The 21484-nt window shown below is 48.0% G+C and overlaps 2 protein-coding genes across 6 annotated transcripts in view; both read left to right on the forward strand.

Moving 5' to 3' along the window:
* The first annotated feature begins 1746 nt into the window (after positions 1-1746).
* LCN9 (lipocalin 9) lies at positions 1747-11035 on the forward strand. 3 transcript variants are annotated; one of them, XM_083619250.1, is made up of 7 exons: positions 1747-1946; positions 4057-4197; positions 4984-5123; positions 6795-6865; positions 8815-8907; positions 9530-9631; positions 10751-11035. In XM_083619250.1, the coding sequence occupies exons 2-7, from the start codon at positions 4099-4101 to the stop codon at positions 10774-10776; spliced, it is 531 nt and encodes a 176-aa protein (XP_083475376.1). In that variant the 5' UTR covers positions 1747-1946; positions 4057-4098; the 3' UTR covers positions 10777-11035. The 3 variants fall into 3 exon arrangements, with proteins under 3 accessions (XP_083475376.1, XP_083475377.1, XP_083475378.1); XM_083619251.1 differs by having other exon boundaries at positions 1747-1917; XM_083619252.1 differs by lacking the exon at positions 8815-8907 and having other exon boundaries at positions 1763-1946.
* A 1646-nt stretch (positions 11036-12681) lies between these two features.
* REM1 (RRAD and GEM like GTPase 1) overlaps positions 12682-21484 on the forward strand; it is a 28639-nt gene continuing 19836 nt past the window's right edge. Inside the window, exons 1-2 of one of the 3 annotated variants that reach the window (XM_083619105.1) lie at positions 12682-12989; positions 20567-20909. In XM_083619105.1, the coding sequence (XP_083475231.1) occupies positions 20570-20909 (340 nt within the window). In that variant the 5' untranslated portion in view covers positions 12682-12989; positions 20567-20569. The remainder of the gene's footprint in view (positions 12990-20566; positions 20910-21484) is intronic. The other 2 variants (XM_083619104.1, XM_083619103.1) reach the window with 2 other exon arrangements.

Genomic DNA, 21484 nt, shown 5'->3' on the forward strand with positions numbered 1-21484 from the left:
GCCCTGCCAGACTTTAAATTGTACTATGAAGCGGCAGCTTTTTGCTGGCTGAAAGAATGGCTGCTTCTTGAAAACACAGACATTTTGGATTTGGAAGGTTTTAACAATATTTTTGGGTGGCATGCATATTTGTGGTATGACAAGGTTAAAGCACACAAAAGTTTTAAAAATCATATTGTCAGAAAAGCACTATTAAATGTTTGGGTTAGATATAAAGATTTGCTGGAAAATAAAACTCCAAGGTGGCTGTCACCAATGGAAGCTAAGGCAGTTAAAAAGTTAAACATGGAGTCCAAGTGGCCAAGATACTGGGAAATTTTGGAAAAGGAAGGGGACAAACTGAGATTGCAGAGCTTTGAGAAATTAAAAGGGAAGGTGAGAGATTGGTTGCACTATCATCAAATAAATGAAGCGTTTAAACTAGACAGTAAAATTGGCTTCCAGGTGGAAAAATCAAAATTGGAGACAGAACTGTTAGAACCCAGTACTAAGAATTTGTCAAAAATGTACAATTTGCTGCTGAAATGGAATACACAAGATGAAACGGTTAAATCAGCCATGATTAAATGGGCTCAGGACATTGGTCATAATATTTTGTTTGCTGATTGGGAAAAGTTGTGGACCACCGGGATGAAATTTACGGCATGTAATGCCTTAAGAGAAAATATTATGAAAATGATATATAGGTGGTACATAACCCCAGTCAAGCTTGCAAAGATTTACCATTTGCCTGATAATAAATGTTGGAAATGTAAAGAAACTGAAGGTACATTTTTTCATCTTTGGTGGACTTGCCCGAAGATTAAGGCATTCTGGGAAATGATCTATAATGAACTTAAAAAGGTATTTAAATATACTTTCCCCAAGAAACCAGAGGCCTTTCTCTTGGGTATTGTCGGCCAAGGGGTGTTAAAGACGGATATAATTTTCTTTATGTATGCTACAACAGCAGCTAGAATACTCATTGCGAAGTACTGGAAGACGCAAGAGCTACCCACACTGGAAGAATGGCAGATGAAGGTGATAGACTACATGGGCTTGGCAGAAATGACGAGCAGAATCCGAAACCAGGGAAGAGAAGCAGCGCAAGAAGAATGGAAAAAATTCAAGGACTATTTAAAGAAATATCACAAAGTTAACGAAAGTTAGAATGATGTTGGATTGGAAAGTAAATGGTTACTATTAGCAATGGTTAAGACAAGGAGAATAAGGAAGATTAGTTTAAATCTAAATTAAAATAAGGGAAGATTTGCTGAGTAATTGATAAGAATTTGGAATACAGAAAAGGGAGGCATGAGGAAGTCGGGGAAGAAAGGTATAAGAAATTAGGATATGAAATGGTACATGTTTTTTGTTTTGTTTATGTCTTTGTATGTTTATGTATGTTATGTTTATATGGAAAAAATTCTTGAATAAAAATATTATAAAAAAAAAAATACAACTTAAAAACAAGATTAAGTACAACATTAAAATGCAGCCTCATTTCAGTGGAAACTCAAATCAAAAACTTTTTGGGGATGAAAATGATAAGGGTTTGTAATTTTTTTTTAGGAGTCTGCTAAGCGGCATCGGCCTTCGGCTTAGCAAGTCTTTATTTGGAAGTTTTGTGCTGCATGATGGAATAGTGGGTGATGAGCCGGGGGGGCGGGTTAGTGGGGATGGGGACAGTTTGCCTACATTTTCCTTCCATGCTTTACGCATGGACTGTGCGAACCTTTTTAGTGTTGTGGGGATTTTCTTTAGTTTGTTTTTGATAAATGGGTATGCTGTGGGTTTGACTGTGTCTCTCTCCACGTGAACCCATTGTTTCATCTTGTCTTCTAGAATGCCTGGGATTATGTGGCGCACTTGGTTGGCGATGTAGTATAATTCTACGTTGATAATTCCCCACCCTCCTTCCGAGGAGGGGAGGTGCAGGTATTTGGGGCTTATTCTTGGCTTTTTGCGTGAGATAATAAACAAGTGTAGTTTTTTTCCCTGCCATTTACAGAGCTCATAGAATCATAGAGTTGAAAGGGACCCATGGGTCATCTAGTCCAACCCCCACAATGCAGGAATCTCACCTAAAGCATCCCTGACAGATGACCACCCAACCTCTGCTTAAAACCCTCCAAGGAAGGAGAGTCCACAACCTCACAAGGTTCGAGTCCTACCCTCCAGAGCAGGAGAAAACAAGCTTGTTCCCTCTTCCATGTGACAGCCCTTAAGATATTTGAAGACGGCTGTCATTATCTCCTCTCAGCCTCCTCTTCAGCTCCTTCAACCCCTCCTCATAAGGCTTGGTTTCCAGACCCTTGATCATCTTGGTTGCCTTCCTCTGCACACATTCCAACTTGTCAACATCCTTCTTAAATTGTGCTGCCCAGAACTGGACACAGTATTCCAAGTGTGTTCTGACTAAGGCAGAATAGAGTGGTACTATTACTTCCCTTGATCTGGACACTACAATTGATGCAGCCTAGAATAGCATTAGCCTTTTTCGCCGCTCATGTTCAGCTTGTGGTCCACCAAGACCCCTAGATCCTTTCCACGTGTACTGCTAGTAAGCCAGGTGTCCCCCATCTTGTATTTGTGCATCTGGTTCTTCCTGCCTGAGTGCAGAACCTTACATTTGTCCCTATTGAAATTAATTTTGTTAGCTTGGGCCCAGTTCTCCAGTCTGCTACGGTCATTTTGAATCCTGATTCTGTCTTCTGCGGCATTAGCTACCCCTCACAGTTTGGTGCCATCTGCAAATTTGATAAGCATCCTCTCAATTCCTTCGTCCAAGTCGTTTCCAAAGACATTGAACAACAATGGGCCCAGGACAGAACCCTGCGGCACCCCACTGGTCACATTTCTCCAGGATGATGAGGAACCATTAAATGGATACTCTTTGGGATTCGTTAGCCAACCAGCTACAAATCCACCTAACAGTTATCTCATTCAACTCACAATTTACCAGCTTTCTTGCGAGAATATCATAGGGGACTTTGTGATGTTTTAGAAGTTTTTGCTTGCACCATTTGAAGTTTCTCGCAGTGGTATCAGGATACTTGACACTTCACTGCCATTTTGCAGAAAGGCAAACCAATAGGACACCCCAATTTGCATTGGAGAAATGTTGGAGGGGATGTACCCCTGCACACTTCTATTCTTCCCCCTCCTTTGTTGGGGGGGGGGGAATCACACGTCTTTAAGCCCCTGTGATCTCAGCTCCTACCCAGAACTGTCAACTAGGGAGCCAGCATGGTGTAGTGGTTAAGAGCAGTAGACTCGTAATCTGGTGAACCGGGTTTGATTCCCTGCTCCTCCACATGCAGCTGCTGGGTGACCTTGGGCTAGTCACACTTCTCTGAAGTCTCTCAGCCCCACTCACCTCACAGAGTGTTTGTTGTGGGGGAGGAAGGGAAAGGAGAATGTTAGCCGCTTTGAGACTCCTTAAAGGGAGTGAAAGGCGGGATATCAAGTCCAAACTCCTCCGCCTCTTCTTCTTGAGAGCCAGTGTGGTGTAGTGGTTAAGAGCGGTAGACTCATAATCTGGTGAACCGGGTTCGCGTCTCCACTCCTCCACATGCAGCTGCTGGGTGACCTTGGGCCAGTCACACTTCTTTGAAGTCTCTCAGCCCCACTCACCTCACAGAGTGTTTGTTGTGGGGGAGGAAGGAAAAGGAGAATGTTAGCCGCTTTGAGACTCCTTCGGGTAGTGATAAAGCGGGATATCAAATCCAAACTCTTCTTCTTCATCATCATGATGTGTCAGTCTTTAACCTCCCTTCTCTGAAAGAACAAGTGTGTTATACTCCTTTCCTCTGATACACAAAGAGATCTCCACAATCTTTGATCAACACCAAACACCCCCTTGGGTAAGACAGATCTCCACCCATCTTTGTAAATGAAGGGTGGGAGGGAAGGGAATCAAAAGTGTTGCTGTTATTCCTCCCTCAACCCACAACATAGCCTGTTGCTCTCACTCTCGCCCCCTACGTTCCTGGGTGGATTCGCTTGGAAGACATTTGGAGGCAAATCTATAAACTGGGCTGCTGCAACGCTGGTCCTTCATTCTCATCTTCCCAGGTTCTCCGTTCATGCTAAAATCAGGAGAAAGCCACCTCCAAGATGAGGCCTGCGCTGCTGTTGGTGTTGGGACTGTCTCCTGCCTGCATATTCCCAGTCACTGCGCACATCCCTGTGCAGTCAGACTTTGAGCCCCGAAAGGTAAGTGATTTTCAGGTGGGACTTTCAAGCCAGGTTGGCATGATGAAAAAGCCCCCAAGAGCTTGGCCCTCAAATGCCTCGTTTAGTGGGCATAGGATGCCCCTGTTTTCATCAGAGAAATGTTGGAGGAGATGGAATAGGATGCCCCTATCTCCATTGGCGGGACGCGGGTGGCACTGTGGGTTAAACCACAGAGCCTAGGGCTTGCCGATCAGAAGGTTGGCGGTTCAAATCCCCGCGACGGGGTGAGCTCCCGTTGCTCGGTCCCTGCTCCTGCCCACCTAGCAGTTCAAAAGCATGTCAAGTGCAAGTAGATAAATAGGTACCACTCCGGTGGGAAAGGTAAACGGCGTTTCCGTGCGCTGCTCTGGTTCGCCAGAAGCGGCTTAGTCGTGCTGGCCACATGACCCAGAAGCTGTATGCCGGCTCCCTCGGCCAATAAAGCGTGATGAGCGCCGCAACCCCAGAGTTGGCCACGACTGGACCTAACGGTCAGGGGTCCCTTTACCTTTATCTCCATTGGAGAAATGTTGGAGGGGATGATATCAGTAGCAGAGAAGGCAGAACCCAGTGGCAGATTCTCCTGGGGATATTGGCGACCCTTTTGTTTACTCCCTTGGTCTTGCCTTTCTTGAGACTCTGGACAGCCTTCTTCCTCTAAGCAGCTTTGCTCTAGAGTAGAAGCCCTTTTGCTTCTCCTCTCTCGTAGATACAAGAGCACTGCTGCTTTCACCCCTGGTAGGAGGAGGGGGAGTTTGGCTGCTCAATGCAGTTATTCTGTTTCAGGTTGCAGGCTTATGGCATCCCGTCGCAATGGTTTCCTCTACACCCGAGGTGCCGGAACGCGACAATCTGACGGCGCAGATGGACCACCGTGTGACGGTTTCTGATAGCGGCGACTTGAAACTCACTGCTAACGTTATGCTGTTAGTACCTTCAAACTGATCTAATCGATGCTGGCCTAGGACCTTTTTCCTGAAATCATTGGGTGGTGTTTTGGCCATTGCTTGGACTTGCCAGGTTGCGTAGGCAATGCTGAGCTGGATGGAAGAAGGGTCCGATTTGATATGAAGCTGGTCCCTTGGGAAGGTCACGGGTTCCAGTTCATTATCTTCCTTTATCTTAAGAGGTTATAGAGGGACGCAGGTGGTGCTGTGGTCTAAACCACTGAGCCTAGGGCTTGCCGATCAGAAGGTCGGCAGTTCGAATCCCCGCGTCAGAATGAGCTCCCGTTGCTCGCTCCCTGCTCCTGCCAACCTAGCAGTTCCAAAGCACGCCAGTGCAAGTAGATAAATAGATACCATGGCATCTGGAAGGTAAACAGCATTTCTGTGAGCTCTGGCACTCATCAGTGTCCCGTTGCACCAGAAGCGGTTTATTCATGCTGGCCACATGACCTGGAAAGCTGTCTGTGGGCAAATGCTGGTTCCTTAATTTATATATATTTTAACTGTTGCTATATCTGTATTGTCCCTGTTATACCTAATTGCAAATTCAAATATATCCCTATCGTGTTTTATGACTTCCTTGCTATTGTATGTGGGCTGCAACTGGTCTGTGACCGAAATAATAAAATTCATTCATACTGGGCAGGACTTTCAACCCAGGGAAATTTTTAGCAGGCACCACAAAGAGCACAAGTAGTTCTAAAGTGTTGACGCTGCCACACCGAATGACCCAGTTCGTACAACAGCACAATGGGTCATATGTGACACTTGTGTCAGTGCCAATTCTGCTGATCGACATGTTTGAGAGAGCACATGTAGAGTAAGGCAATCTCATAGGTAAACTAGTCCCAAATTGTTACGGGTTTTATGTGCCAATAGTAACAGAATCATAGAATTATAAGATGGTACAGTTGGGAGGCACCAAGACTCCCCAAAATTCCCGGGTCCAACAGGAGTTAGAACTGAATCCATGCTTGGAGGGTTAACCTGGGTGCTAGGCACAGAAGCAAAAGTTAATATATAATCCGAGTTCAGGAAATCGCCTGGGAGATGAGCCATTGGGAAGAGCGAAAGGAAGGCGACGAGCCATTCAGAAACCCAAATGGATGGCAAATGAAAGGGCAGCCTCCCTTGACCATAGCTGTCAACTTTTCCCTTTTCTCGCGAGGAATCCTATTCAGAATAAGGGAATTTCCCTTAAAAAAAGGAAAACGTTGACAGCTATGCCCTTGAGTCTGAAGAAAAGGCAGAGTTGGAGAGTTGAGTTTCGGATTGGAGTTGGACCTGGTCAAGGTGTCCATGGCTCATATCTGTCTGAACCCACAGCTGCACCTGTGGGAGAATAAAGACCCTTCTAGGGTGTTGAGGCCAGGAACCTCTCCATTGTAGGCTCAGCTTGCATCCTAAAGACACTCCCGTCTCCGCTGTGACTCCTTTCTCAAAGGAATCACAAATGCGAGGGAAACACTGGGATCCCTGGGGTATCGCGATGCACGGAGATCGGGGTGGCATGTGACAAGATGGATCCCCAATCCATGGGTTTCTGCGATGCTTATTTCCCAAACCCTAGAAAACACAAGCAGGAGAGGGAGGGCCAAAGAAGGCCGCGTCTCTTGCGTGGAAGTCGTTCAACTGAGCTTTCTTTTCCAGGAATGGCACCTGCACCCAAACAACCAAGAACTTAATGCACACCAACCGACCCGGTATATTCCAAGTTCCCAGTAGGTATAAGAGCCACGAGTCACCCTTATATCTTGTTGTGGAGGTGCGGCTTGGGTCTGAGATTGGGGGGTGTCAGTGTCGTGTCATGCATGCCCGTGATGGAGCCCAGTGCCATGTAGCTTTGATGTGTCAACCCCCTCCTTTGCTTTAAGCAGACCTCAGAAGCAGGAAGCCACTTTCATGGACCACGCCAGCTTGGGCAATTGCAGGGGTAGGAGGAAAGCTTTCTGCCACATGGCTGCTTCTTAGCGGCAAGCTGGAAACTGCCTGTGTCTTCCACTTGGCCTTGAGCAAGCAAGTTTGTGCCCAGGAGCCAGTGTGAGAGCCAGTGTGGTGTAGTGGTTAAGAGCGATAGACTCGTAATCTGGGGAACCGGGTTCGCTTCCCCGCTCCTCCACATGCAGCTGCTGGGTGACCTTGGGCTAGTCACACTTCTCTGAAGTCTCTCAGCCCCACTCACCTCACAGAGTGTTTGTTGTGGGGGAGGAAGGGAAAGGAGAATGTTAGCTGCTTTGAGACTCCTTCGGGTAGTGATAAAGCGGGATATCAAATCCAAACTCCTCTTTTTCTCTTCAGGAAGCCCTGCCAACAGTGGAGCCTCACCCCTTCCCTCTCTCCCTCATTTTGGTGGCACTGCCCCTTGGAGGCAGCTCCCTTCAGCTTCCCTTTGAGCCACGGGCTGAGGATGCAAATGGTGTCCTCGCTACGCGCCCTGAAGCCGAGCCCGGGAGCACACTCGCATTGCCAGTCTGCTGCCAGCTGCAGAGCGAATAATAATAATAATAATAATAATAATAATAATAATAATAATAATAATAATATATTATTTACACCCCGCCCTCTCCGGGCGCCTCCCAACAGAATATTAAAAACATGACAAAACACCAAACATTAAAGACTTCCCTAAACAGGGCTGCCTTCAGATGTCTTCTAAAAGTCAGATTGTTGTTTATTTTGGTCCAGTATATCTGAAGGAGCGTCTCCACACTCATCGTTCTACCTGGACACTGAGGTCCAGCTCCGCTGCCCCCAGGTTATCTCATCCAACCCCCCTAAAAGGCAGGAATCTCAATTCAAGCATCCCTGATGGATGGCTATCCAACTGTTATGTACTGAGTTGAATAGGATCCAAACTGCAGCAGTCTGATTGGTCCTAGAACAATAGGATCCAAAAGGCAGCAGTCTGATTGGTCCTAGAACAATAGGATTCAGAATGCAGCAGTCTGATTGGTCCTAGAACAATGCAGCAGTATGATTGGTTGGCAGGAACCACCCAATCATGCTCCAGATAGAAGTGAATCCACAACCTGATTGGCTTGCAGTAGAATTCCGGAATTAGCCAATCATGTGCAGCCCATTGTGTAAATAATGTATATAAAGCAGATACTTTGAGGGGACTTTCATTCATTCCTCCTCACCACCATGAGCTGAATAAAGAGCATGAAATCACTTTGCGACTCTGAGTATATTTCACCAACCTTTGCTTCCAAAACCACCAAGAACCAAGAGTTCACCCCTTCCCGAGGGAGTCGAAGTTCTCTTACTTTCACAAAGTTCTTCCTGATGTTGAGTCGCAATCTCCTTTCTTGTAACTTGGAGCCATGGGTTCGAGTCCTAACCGTGGGAGGAACCAAAGTGAGCCGTTCTGGGGGAGAGGGTCGGGAGAGGGACAGCACCTTCGTGGATTTCCAAGGGTTCAATGTTAGAATTTACCGTTACTTTTAACGGTGGTCGGTCGTGGCGAAGGCGGAGGACACTTCTTCGGGCCCAGAGTTTCATCTTTGTAAATCCCCCCCCCCAAAAAAAGCTATATCAAATGAGGTGGCAGGAGATCTTGTGAATATTTAAAGTGGCTAAGAGTGTTGCTTCTGCTGCTCCCTAGACCTTCGAGCACAGATATGGGGCAAAGTTGTCTTATAGCTAACGTCTTATGGTGTTTCTTGTGCAGACAAATCCACAGTTCACGTCATGGCTGCTGATTATGATAGATATATAATTTTCCATGTGACGTTGGACACTTACACGGCGATGTATCTGTCTGGTACGTGTTCTAATGTCGGATGGGGCAGATCTGGGGTTCAGTAGAAAGCTATTTGCTTCCTTCGGGCTCATCCCCACTTAGCTTTGCTCTGCAAAGCTCCTTGTCCAAGAATTTTTAATTTTATTTCTGCCCCAGCGCCGGGGACAACTCAGCGCCTTTGTAGGTTTTCGACTCCTTTAGACCCTCCATCAAAGCACTACCTTGGCTCCATGATGGAATCTGTTCCTGACTGTCTGATCAGTCATCCGGGGAAGATGGCAGGAAGGAGATACTTTAGATGGTCTATGTATGTCGAACAGAGATTTGGGCATTTCCAGACTTGAGAGCCAGTGTGGTGTAGTGGTTAAGAGCGGTAGTCACATAATCTGGGGAACGGGGTTCACGTCTCCACTCCTCCACATGCAGCTGCTGGGTGACCCTGGGCCAGTCACACTTCTCTGAAGTCTCTCAGCCCCACTCACCTCACAGAGTGTTTGTTGTGGGGGAGGAAGGGAAAGGAGATTGTTAGCCGCTTTGAGACTCCTGAAGGGGAGTGAAAGGCGGGATATCAAATCCAAACGCTGCTGCTGCTTCTTCTTCTTCTTCTTCTTCAAACTTACCCAACCTTTGCTTGTGTTTAAAGGTAGGAGACTGGACGTTGGAGGCGCCATTGAAGATAAATTCAAGGATTTCGCCTTGGCTCAAGGATTTCCCGAGGGGAACATCAGATTCTTTGAAAGAGCCGGTAAGGCAAGCGGGTCTCAATCGGTAGACCAGGAGACTCTCAATCTCAGGGTTGTGGGTTTGATAACCACGTTGGGCAAAATATTCCTGCATGGTAGGGGGTTTGACTACATGACCTTTGGGGTCGCTTCCAACCCTATAATTCAATTATTAAATGTGTGCGCGCATACACACACACACACACACACACACACACACACACACACACACTTTATCTCCTGTTCTTTCACAGGCAGAATACAGTCATACCTCGGGTTACAGACGCTTCAGGTTGTGCATTTTTGGGATACGGGTGTGCCGAAACCCGGAAGTACCAGAAGGGGTTACTTCTGGGTTTCGGTGTGTGCGCTTGCACAGAAGTGCTAAATCACGCTTTGCGCATGCGCAGAAGCGCCGAATCGCAACCCGCGTGTGCGCAGATGTTGCGCTGCGGGTTGTGGGCGCTGCGGGTTGCGAACGTGCGTCCCACACAGATCACGTTCGCAACCCGAGCGTCCACTGTAGGTTTGTAAGTTATTATTTAGTTAGCTAGCTATTAAATTTGTATACCACCCTGAGGTCCAGCTCCAAGGGCCTTCTGGCGGTTCTCTCACTGTGAGATGCCAAGTTACAGGAAACCAGGCAGAGGGCCTTCTCGGTAGTGGCACCCACCCTGTGGAACACCCTCCCATCTGATGTCAAAGAGAAAAACAACTACCAGACTTTTAGAAGACATCTGAAGGCAGCCCTCTTTAGGGAAGCTTTTAATGTTTGATGTATTACTGTATTTTAATATTTGGTGTCAAGCCGCCCAGAGTGGCTGGGGAAGCCCAGCCAGATGGGTGGGGTATAAATAATAAATTATTATTATATTATTATCTTCATCTGAAGAACTCAGGGTGTTTCACAGCATAAAAGTACAAGACAAAAATATAAGATAAAAACACAAAGAATAAAAACAAGAACAAAATGACACAAGATCTACTGTTTCTAAATTTATCAGTTTGTTAACTATGTTGATTGGCTCAGTTTTGAACTAGGATGGCGAGATACTAATATTCCTGATAAATAAACATCAATCGCCCCAGTTTCCTTCCTCCTTACCAATTTTCCTGACCCTCTTCTCTCCTTTCCTCCACAGAACAATGCACTCCACAAGTGGATTAATTCCTAATACCCAGAAATGGCATTTCTTTACTCTCTCTGTGTGTGTAAATATATAATCATTGGTGAATAATCAGAAACACTTGGTAATAGTTACTCTGTCCGGATGATGGCGACAATGATGATGGAACGGCGTCTTCCCCTCCCTGTCTCTGACCTCTAAAAGTTGATGCTGCAACAACGACAAGAGCAAACCTTCCTTCAGGTTCTCCCTCCTCCCCCAAACTGATTTTAAAATAAATCTATAGCTCAGACTTTGCAAGCTCCCCTCTTGCCCAGAAGCATTATTGTGGGGGGAACAGAATGGCTGTGACGGGAGGGGGGTGAACACATATGAACCAGGCAGAGGGCCTTCTCGGTTGTGGCGCCCGCCCTGTGGAACGCCCTCCCATCAGATGTCAAGGAGATAAACAACTATCTGACTTTTAGAAGACATCTTGAAGGCAGCCCTGTTTAGGGAAGTTTTTAATGACGGATGTTTTAATGTATTTTTAATATTTTGTTGGAAGCCGCTCACATTGGCTGGGGAAACTAAGGCAGATGGGCGGAGTATAATTTATTTATATTTTTATCATTATCTTTATAAAGGGTAAAGGACCCCTGACCGTTAAGTCCAGTCGAGAAAAACACTAGGGTTGCGGTGCTCATCTCACTTTACTGACCGAGGGAGCCAACGTTTGTCCACAGACAGTTTTTCCGGGTCATGTGGCAAGTATGACTAAGCCGCTTCTGGCGAAACCAGAGCAGCGCACGGAAACGCCGTTGACCTTCCCGCCAGAGCGGTACCTATTTATCTATTTGCACTTTGACATGCTTTCGAACTGCTAGGTTGGCAGGAGCAGGAACCGAGCAACGGGAGCTCACCCCGTCACGGGGATTCGAACCGCCGACCTTCTGATCGGCAAGCCCTAGGCTCTGTGGTTTAACCCACAGCGCCACCTGCATCCCCAAAATTATTATTATTATGTATTTTAATATTTTGTTGGAAGCCGCACAGAGTGGCTGGGGAAGCCCAGCCAGATGGGTGGGGTATAAATGATAAACTACTATTATTATTATTATTATTATTATTATTATTATTATTATTATTATTATCATCAAGCTGCCTTGTGGATGCTCTGCTCCAGAAAATGCCAGCTTCAACTCCAACTCCCCTTCCATGCCCATAGGCCAGGCTGCCTGGAACTGATGGAGTCAGTGCCCAACATCTTTTGACGGGCACCTCTGTACCCTCCAACATTCTCCCGATGAAAAATAGGGTCGTCCTATGAGAACAGGCAGGACAGTGCAGGATCCAATCAGAAACCGGGACAACTTCTGTAATTCATGCCTCCACAGCTGGAGGCAGCGATGCTTCTGAATCCCAGTTGCTGGGAACCCCAGGAGGGGCCAGGGTCTTGTGTTCGAATCCTGCTTGCTGCTTTCCCTGCAGGCATCTGGTCGGCCACTGTGGGAACAGGACGCTGGACTAGATGGGCCATTGGCTGGAAAAGGCTGGCCGAGTTCATATTTCTTTGTGATCTTGTGGCTAACAAGCAAAGCTGGAAGAGAGGGCGGGCAATGGCCTCTTTTCGGGGGTATTTCTACCTGTTGTTTCCCCCAAAAAAGCTCAACAGGGGGCGATATCCTTAAAAACCCTCAACAACTTTGGCGAATCCGCTAAAGATGCTCAACAACTTCGGATGCCCACAACATCAACTTTGTCCGTCGGCTGATGTTTATTTACTGCTTATTCCTCACTTGCTTGCTCTACAGCGAAGATCACCGAGCCGTGTGCCTGAGAAGCGAGGAGTTTTCTAATCTGATAAAAGGGGAATAAACACCGCGCGCCTGCGTTACCCCCCTCCCGCCCGCGTTTTCAAGGACCTTGGGCCTGATCCAGAGGGCGGGGATCCTTTTAGCTTCTCCAGCCGAGGCGCTCGTCGAGGCCACCGGCAGTCACGCGCTGGAGAGACGCGGGGCCGTCTGTACGCGCTCAGAAGCGCTCTCGCCGGCCGAGGCCGAGAGGGCGGCTCGCTGGGGTTTGGCAGGGGGTGTGTCCCACCAGGAGCGGCGCGCAGGGACCTCCCCGGGCTTAAAAGTCCCTCCCTCGGCGCGCCGCGGCGCTGTGCAATGGAGCTGGACGCGATGGACGGGGCGCACGGGCGGTGCGCTTTTACGCGCGTGGGGACCCCTTGAGAGCGCCCTGCTGACGGAACCGCCAGCAACAGGCGGAGGTAAGGAGAACAGGGCGGCGGGGGGGAAAGACTTTCCACGCGTCTGCAGAGAAGGGCTGGCTGGATAGCTTTCACGGTAGACGGGGCGGACGGCGAGTCGAGGAAGACCGAGGACGGTCCGCGCTCTCCGCCATCTCCGTCCTCTCTCCAAATCCGGGCGCGGCACCCTTCGCCATACCGGTGTCTCTCTTCGCAGCGCCGGCTCTGGAAAGCAGGGCTCTCCCTTGGAAACTTGCGGAGGGCGCCGCTCCGAACTTTGGGGGATAAGAATGCGGGCGAGAGGGCTCCTGAGCGCGCGCAGAGTGCGCTCAGGGCTGACGACTTCTGGACAGCCTCTTTGCATGCGCCCCTCTTCTTGCTTCAGATAGGACTGTATTCGTCCAGAGCAACCGGGTCCGCTGGAGAAGTTGGATCCCTCCCTCGGGGCTGAGGGGCTACCGCAGAAGCAGCCGTGGCCCCTCGGAGAGAGAGTTTTCGAATATCCCCCTCCCCAGCCCTAATATTCTGAGACGTGCCAAGGCCCGGTGCTGCCTACTCAGTCCGCTTGCCCTAGCCTGGCGGTGGTGGGGCTCAGATCAGCGAAAGGGAAATGTTCTCTGCACATGCCCTGGAGCACTCTTGCCTTTATACTTTTTATACCAGGTTCCGGACCCCAGAAGTGAAAACTGGTTGCCAGTTCATAGGGTCTGTGTAGTGTGTGTATGTGTGTAATTTGATGCCACCGCAGCGACGACAATGGCGTCCTTCATTGCAAACAACTTTCCTTCTGAATTTTTAACCATGTTTTGGAATCTGGCAAAACCATGCCATGGCATTGGGTTACTGGTACTGCCATGAAACCAGACCCTGGGTTGGAAAAAAAGAAAACAACCCCACAGGATATGTTGTTGCTTGTGTTACACACACACACACACACACACACACTATTTTTGGAGTGAGAAGGGCTCCAGCTATTTTGCTTGTCAGCTGCTAAAAATCCACAACTTCAGCTCTTAAAAAAGGGTCCCCAGCAAAATAGAATACATAGCCCCCTTGGTGGGATTTATATCCTGAAAGTCAGGATAAGAGATAATTTATAATGAAGAAAAAAGGAAGGCAGCGGTTAATATTGATAAAGCTGATTCAGCAGCAGGCAAAAATCTGAAAACACCCAGGCCATCGGAAGCAAAGGAAAACTGAGAGTCAGGAGCAATTCTTGAAAGCCGCCCTAAACAAGACTGTTTGAACTTGCCTCCTCAATGTGCAAAGTGGGGGTGGGTTAGCATGGGGGTTGCTGGTTCTCCCCCAGGACCCTGGAGCTCCCACCATCCAGGCTGGCTCTTCCCAGCAATTCAGAGATGTTTTCCATCTGTTTCCAACGGCTAACTTTCACATCCTTTGCCCTTTGCTTCCTTTCCAACTTATAAATAAAGCCCAGGCCACCCCCTCCTTAAGACAGGAACTGGGGAGCGGGGGCTCAGCTCCTGCTAACTGGGAAGTAAGCAAAGCCATATTCTTCCCCAGGGCTTTTTTCAGGCAGAACTCACCGGAACTCAGTTCAGGCCCCCTCTCAGGTGCTGGCCATTGCCGTTATAAGAGAACAAGGGAGGTGTTCGTGATGAACACCTGGCGCCTCTTTTTCAAGAAAAATAACACAGTTCCTCCCCCTCCTTTGCAATACGATACGATAATATTTAGTGTCATTGTCCCATACAAAACAACGAAATCAAAAAATCTACATCAGACATTCGCAAACCAACAAGCCTGCTATCCCAGCCTGGTTAGCCCCCTAAAAACTCTGATACCCCATAATTAAATACAATATACTCCCATAGAGACTACCTTACACTGCATTTAAAACCAAAATCATATTTGGATAGAAACTGTTCTAAAGGAAATGGAGCTACTCTAACGCTCCATCTCCTCTCCAGCCTTTGTGTGTGTGTGTGTGTGTGTGTGTGTGTGTGTGAATCTAGTCTGATGAGATTGAAGAGCTGACACTGAAATTTGGGGGAATTTGGACATTTCTCTTCAACCCTGCCATTTCCGGCACCCATTTATGAAGTGTGTTGAGATAACTATTCCTCTCTGGTCTGCTGTCCCTAAAGGCCAGGGTGTGGGGTGAAATCAGGATCTACTGGCAGATCTCTGTGTGATTTGCAGTAGATCGGGGACGGTTTCTGATCCCCCGTTGTTTTATCAATACCAGCAACAAAACAATGGCAACTCTCATGTTCCTAAATTATACGGAACAGTAACCAGGCTTGGATTTTGTGTGTGATCGCTGCTCACTTCGGATACTCAAAAGCAAATTCCTGGGCTCAGTGTTCTTTAATTCTGTCTCAGTGTTCTTTAATTCTGCACCAGGCTTTGGTTAGTGGAGATTGGGGCTCCAGTACCCCCCCCCAAAAAAGCCTGCAATCTGCCCACCTTTTCCCTAAATTGTTCTGTAGCATCTGGATTCTGCGCCCAGGAAAACTGTGTTCTTAGTGACTTTTGGTTAGTTTGCTCTTCTGCGAGCCTTGGAAAAGTGCTTTGAAGAGCATGGAATTCTCCCTGCAAACCCTGACCATGGTGATTTTATTGTGCCCTAATATACAGTATGTTCCTTGTTTTGCTAAATAATAATAATAATAATAATAATAATAATAATAATAATAATAATTTATTATTTGTACCCCGCCCATCTGGCTGGGTTTCCCCAGCCACTCTGGGTGGCTTCCATAGAAACCAAAAATACACTAAAATATCACACATTAAAAACTTCCCTGAACAGGGCTGCCTTAAGATGTCTTCTGAATGTCAGGTAGTTGTTTATCTCTTTGACATCTGATGGGAGGGCGTTCCACAGGCCGAGCGCCACTACCAAGAAGGCTCTCTGCCTGGTTCCCTGTAGCTTTGCTTCTCGCAATGAGGGAACCGCCAGAAGGCCCTCGGCGCTGGACCTCAGCATCCGGGCAGAACGATGGGGGTGAAGACGCTCTTTCAGGTATACTGGGCCGAGGCCGTTTAGGGCTTTAAAGGTCAACACCAGCACTTTGAATTGTGCTCGGAAACGTACTGGGAGCCAATGTAGGTCTTTCAAGACCAGTGTTATGTGGTCTTGGCAGCCACTCCCAGTCACCAGTCTAGCTGTCACATTCTGGATTAGTTGTAGTTTCCGAGTCACCTTCAAAGGTAGCCCCACGTAGAGTGCATTGCAGTAGTCCAAGCGGGAGATAACTATGAGCACTTTCGATTTTCTTTTAACCTTCTGAACAGAACATGGCTCCCCTTTGGTTTTCTGATATTCCACCCAATTGCATGGTTTCAAGTTTGCTTGCGTCCACGAGGGCTAGGAACTTGACTTAGAGAAAAGGAGTCTTGCGACGATTGGGGTGCTTCACTTTGCACCAGGCAGCAAAACTGCTTGCAGAACTTTGATCCCAGATGTGCAGAATGAACCAGTCGAGCCACTGTATTTTGGAAAGGGAGATGCATTCTGCCAACTATAATTTATGGTAGCGAGCGCTTTGTGACAGTCTTCAAAGGTGCCGCAGCAACCTTGCTAGGCAGATCTCTGACATCCTGTAGTTTTACACCCAAAGGGCTGAAGCTGAGAGCCCAGGCGCGCTTGACTTCCCCCCCTCTTTCTTCTTGGGGTAAAATGCTTGCCATTCCACACTTGACAACTGCTACTTCATTCCTGACATGTCAGCGCAAAAACAAACAAACCCCCAAATAAAACAGAAACAAACAAGAAACAGTTTGCTAGTCTTCATTGTAAAACAAAAGTTGAACTTTTGTGCTTTTGAGAATGCTTGAAGCATAGCATCCTTACGGTTACAAGGAGTAAAACAGAGTTTGCTTCTGCTGCCCTGATGTGAAACACATCTATAGTGGTACCTCTGGTTAAGAACTTAATTCATTCCGGAGGTCCGTTCTTAACCTGAAACTGTTCTTAAGCTGAGGTACCACTTATCTAATGGGGCCTCCCGCTGCTGCCGTGCGATTTCTGTTCTCACCCTGAAGCAAAGTTCTTAACCTGAGGTACTATTTCTGGGTTAGCGGAGTTTGTAACCTGAAGCATCTGTAACCCGAAGTGTCTGTAACCCAAGGTACCACTGTACTTGGGAATAAGCACCGTTTTGTTTTAAAAATGGGTAATAGTGTGGTGTAGTGGTCAGAGCAGGCATAGGCAAACTCGGCCCTCCAGATGTTTTGGGACTACAATTCCCACCATCCCTGACCACTGGTCCTGTTAGCTAGGGATGATGGGAGTTGTTGTCCCAGAACATCTGGAGGGCCGAGTTTGCCTATGCCTGGGTTAGAGTGTCGGACTAGGACCTGAGAGTGCAGGACTCCAATCCACACTTGGCCATGTAGCTCACTGGGTGACCTTGGGCCAGTCACTGTCCCTCAGCCTACTCTACCTCACAGGGTTGTTGTGGGGGTTAACTGAGGAGAGGAGAACCAGGTACACCAGCTTGAGTTCCTCGGAGAAAAATGGGAGCTATAAACGCAATAAAAATGATGATGATGATCATCATCATCATCACAATAACATATTTTTTATAATACGATGAGCTTCTGTGACCATGCACATGCCTGACCGTTAACCTGTTCCCAGAAGCCTCAGCATCATATGAGACTTATAGCTCAGTTGGTTAGAGCGTGAGAATAATAATAATAATAATAAATTATTTATTTATACCCCACCCTCCCTGGCCCCACTTTGGGCAGTTAACACCAATAAAATCACAGTAAAAACATAATAGGGGGAAAAGAAAAAGAAAAAAAACACAATTTAAAATACAGGTTAAAATGCAATTTAAAATGCAGCCTCATTTTAAAAGTAGCCCATAGATCAAGACCATAAGGGGAGGGAAACATAAGGGTCAGACTGAGTCCAAACCAAAGGCCAGGCGGAACAGCTCTGTCTTGCAGGCCCTGCGGAAAGATGTCAAGTCCTGCAGGGCCCTAGTCTCTTGGGACAGAGCGTTCCACCAAGTCGGGGCCAGTGCTGAAAAGGCCCTGGCCCTGGTTGAGCCCAATCTAACCACCTTGCGACTTGGGACCTCCAAAATGTTGTCATTTGTGGACTTTAAGGTCCTCCGTGGGACATACCAGGAGAGGCGGTCCCCTAGGTACGTGGGTCCTAGGCCGCTTAGGGCTTTAAAGGTCAAAACCAGCACCTTAAACCTGACCCTGTACTCCACTGGGAGCCAGTGCAGTTGGTAAAGCACTGGATGAATGTGATGCTGATACTGTAATGCCAAGGTTGCAAGTTCGATTCCCATATGGGACAGCTGCATCTTCCTGAAGTCTTCAAAAGCTGGTTAGGATGTTCACAGCTGGCATAAGGGGCACCCAGGCAGAATGGACATCTTGGTCTAGATTGCAGGGTAGCCCAGTGATTGCAAAAAGGCACATGCCATAATAATAAATTAAAATTCAGAGCCAGTGGCGCTGGGCCTGTGTGCATTTTGCCATTGGAACCGTGAAAAAGAAACTCAGGTCTCCAAATGAGTCTGGAACTGGAATGGGACGTTAAACCCCATGTTCTTCAGCTGGGTAAGTCTGGAGTGATTGCGAGGGGCTGTGCCAAATTAGGTGGCATATGAGGAGGTATCTGGGAAGATGTGGGTGAGGGGCCTGAGATGGGCATAAGTGGCACTTAGCATAAGGTGGGCAGTATGGGAGAAAGGCTTGTAGGTTCAGGAGATCTTTGGACAACGGAGGGAGGTGAAGCTACAGGAGGGAAGGGCACGGTTTGGGCATCTGTTGGGGCATGAAACTGGAGATGTGGAGGGTGGCAAGAGGCAGACGAGGACAGGGCTGCCTCTTGCACCTTTTTGCCGGCTGAAATGCCATCGTCAGCTCGCCTGTTAAACGGGCAGGATCCTTGCCCTCTTTTGCACTGGGGCACCAGGAGCAGCCTCTGGCGTGTAGCACTCTTTTCAACTGCTGCTAGGAATATTAGAGCAAATTATATAGCCAAGATAGCCACCAACTGTAAAGGAGATGGATTTATTTGACCCTATCTACATAAAGCTAAAAGGGACGTGGGTGGCGCTGTGGGTTAAACAACAGAGCCTAGGACTTGCCGATCAGAAGGTCGGCGGTTCAAATCCCTGCGACGGGGTGAGCTCCCGTTGCTCGGTCCCTGCTCCTGCCAACCTAGCAGTTCGAAAGCACGTCAAAGTGCAAGTAGATAAATAGGTAAGTAGATAAATACCTCCGGCGGGAAGGTAAACGGCATTTCCGTGCGCTGCTCTGGTTCGCCAGAAGCGGCTTAGTCATGCTGGCCACATGACCCGGAAGCTGTACGCCGGCTCCCTCGGCCAATACAGTGAGATGAGCGCCTCAACCCCAGAGTCAGCCACGACTGGACCTAATGGTCAAGGGTCCCTTTACCCTTTACCTTACATCAAGCTATAGTCTATCTTTATCACCAAACTCCAAATATAATTGTACATTGTATTAATTAACATTATTTTTTAATATATTAGTGGCCATGTGACGATTTTAGCCTATAAATTTTATTGTTTAATGTCTTAACCTGTATATTAAGGTACTTTTATAGCTCTGTTGAGAGTAGGTAATGTCTTGATAATATAAATGTTTTAAGTTTTTTGTATTAATCCAACGTATTTTCTTTTCATTGTTGAATGATTCTGTGTACACTGCGGCAGCCTTTGGCTATGTGCAATAAAACTGACGGACTGACCAGGAGCAGCCTTTGCCAACCTGGCGCCCTCCAGATGTTGTTGGGCTTCATCAGTGGTGGGATTACCTGGTGAGGGGAACTAAGAGGCTGGGGTGGGGGTGCTGGAGGTGACCCTCAGTATTTGCAAGGCTGCCGTCCCGGGATCATGTTCATCATTGGCTTAATTCAACCAAAGAGTTGAACTTGGATTTTGAATGCAATTAATTGCTGCTGTTTTGAATCCCACTGTGCTTTTCTCTTCCTTAGTGGGTCGTGCAAACTGCTGTTCTGAGAAATGCATTTTATAGGGTAGGGTGGGGTCTGTTTATGGAACTAAGGGGGTGGTGGCCCCCCTCCAAAAGTTTGGAAAAAGTTCATCTTTGGCTAGCTGCTTCTAATTGGAGCCTCCCTCCTGCTGACTCATGTTTATATATGAGATATATATTTATACCCACACATACATATATACACGGTCTGTCGTTCTCAAGGCCGTTTTTGGGTGCTGCCTCGGCATCCCAGATGGACCACGAGATGCTTCTTGGGAGGCTGCCCAAGAGAGACTCCCTCCTTCCCAATCCTGGTACTAGCTTGAAGTTCTGCAAGCAGCCCGCCCGTCCGGCTGGCGTCAAAATCTCCTGCTCCCCGCGGTTTGAACGTTGTTTGGATGTAACGCAACGTCTTCCGGGACGGTTTCCCCCCACCCCTAGATGGGAATGATTTATGCCTGTTTGCCTTGGGCTGGTGTCCAAGGCAGATAAACAGAAGCAGGGCTTCTGAGAACGGTTGCTTCTCCTCCACCGCAAGTGGACCGGGCACTTTGGTCCACTTGCTTTGGGAGAAAGCAGCCATTGGCGAAAAAAGAGCTGATCTCAGATCGATTCCCTCTCTCTTCCTTTCCCTGCTGTTGCAGAAGATGACTCTGAACACCCAGCGAGGAGGCAGCGCCAGCCCTGCCAGGAGGCGTGCCAGCACCCCGCTGCCCATGCCCTATGGGTCTCGCCCGGGGATGCTGAGCGTCCGTCCCAGCCAGGCTGAATCGGGCCACCCGCAGCTGGGGCAGTCATCCTCCTGTGACCCCAAAGTCCACTTGCCTGAGCCCCGTGGCAGCTGGTCGTCCGAGTCCTCCGACTCTGAAGAATCCTGGGAATCCTTGTACCGTGTGGTGCTGCTGGGCGACCCTGGCGTGGGCAAGACCAGCCTGATGTACCTCTTTGCTGGGGTTCAAGACAAGGATCTGCCTGAGCAGCAGAGAGGTAGGGCTGTCGTGTGATTTGTGGGGGCTGGGGGGGGGGCGGGTTCCAACTGCCTAGCAAAAGGCCTTGTGGAGTTTCAGTGGTGTGAACTAGCATCACTCAGTTTATTTCCTTGATAATTATTATAATAATAATAATTATAATTTATTATTTATACCCCGCCCATCTGGCTGGGCCTCCCCAGCCACTCTGGGCGGCTTCCATAGAAACCAAAAATACAGTAAAATATCACATGTTAAAAACTTCCCTGAACAGGGCTGCCTTAAGATGTCTTCTGAATGTCAGGTAGTTGTTTATCGCTTTGACATCTGCTGGAAGGGCGTTCCACAGGGCGGGCGCCACTACCGAGAAGGCCCTCTGCCTGGTTCCCTGTAGCTTTGCTTCTCGCGATGAGGGAACCGCCAGAAGGCCCTCGGCGCTGGACCTCAGCGTCCGGGCAGAATGATGGGGGTGGAGACGCTCCTTCAGGTATACTGGACTGAGGCCGTTTAGGGCTTTAAAGGTCAGCACCAACACTTTGAATTGTGCTCGGAAACGTACTGGGAGCCAATGTAGGTCTTTCAAGACCGGTGTTA

Source organism: Podarcis filfolensis (genome assembly GCF_964270895.1).
Source record: "Podarcis filfolensis genome assembly, chromosome: 6".
Lineage (NCBI taxonomy): Eukaryota > Metazoa > Chordata > Lepidosauria > Squamata > Lacertidae > Podarcis > Podarcis filfolensis.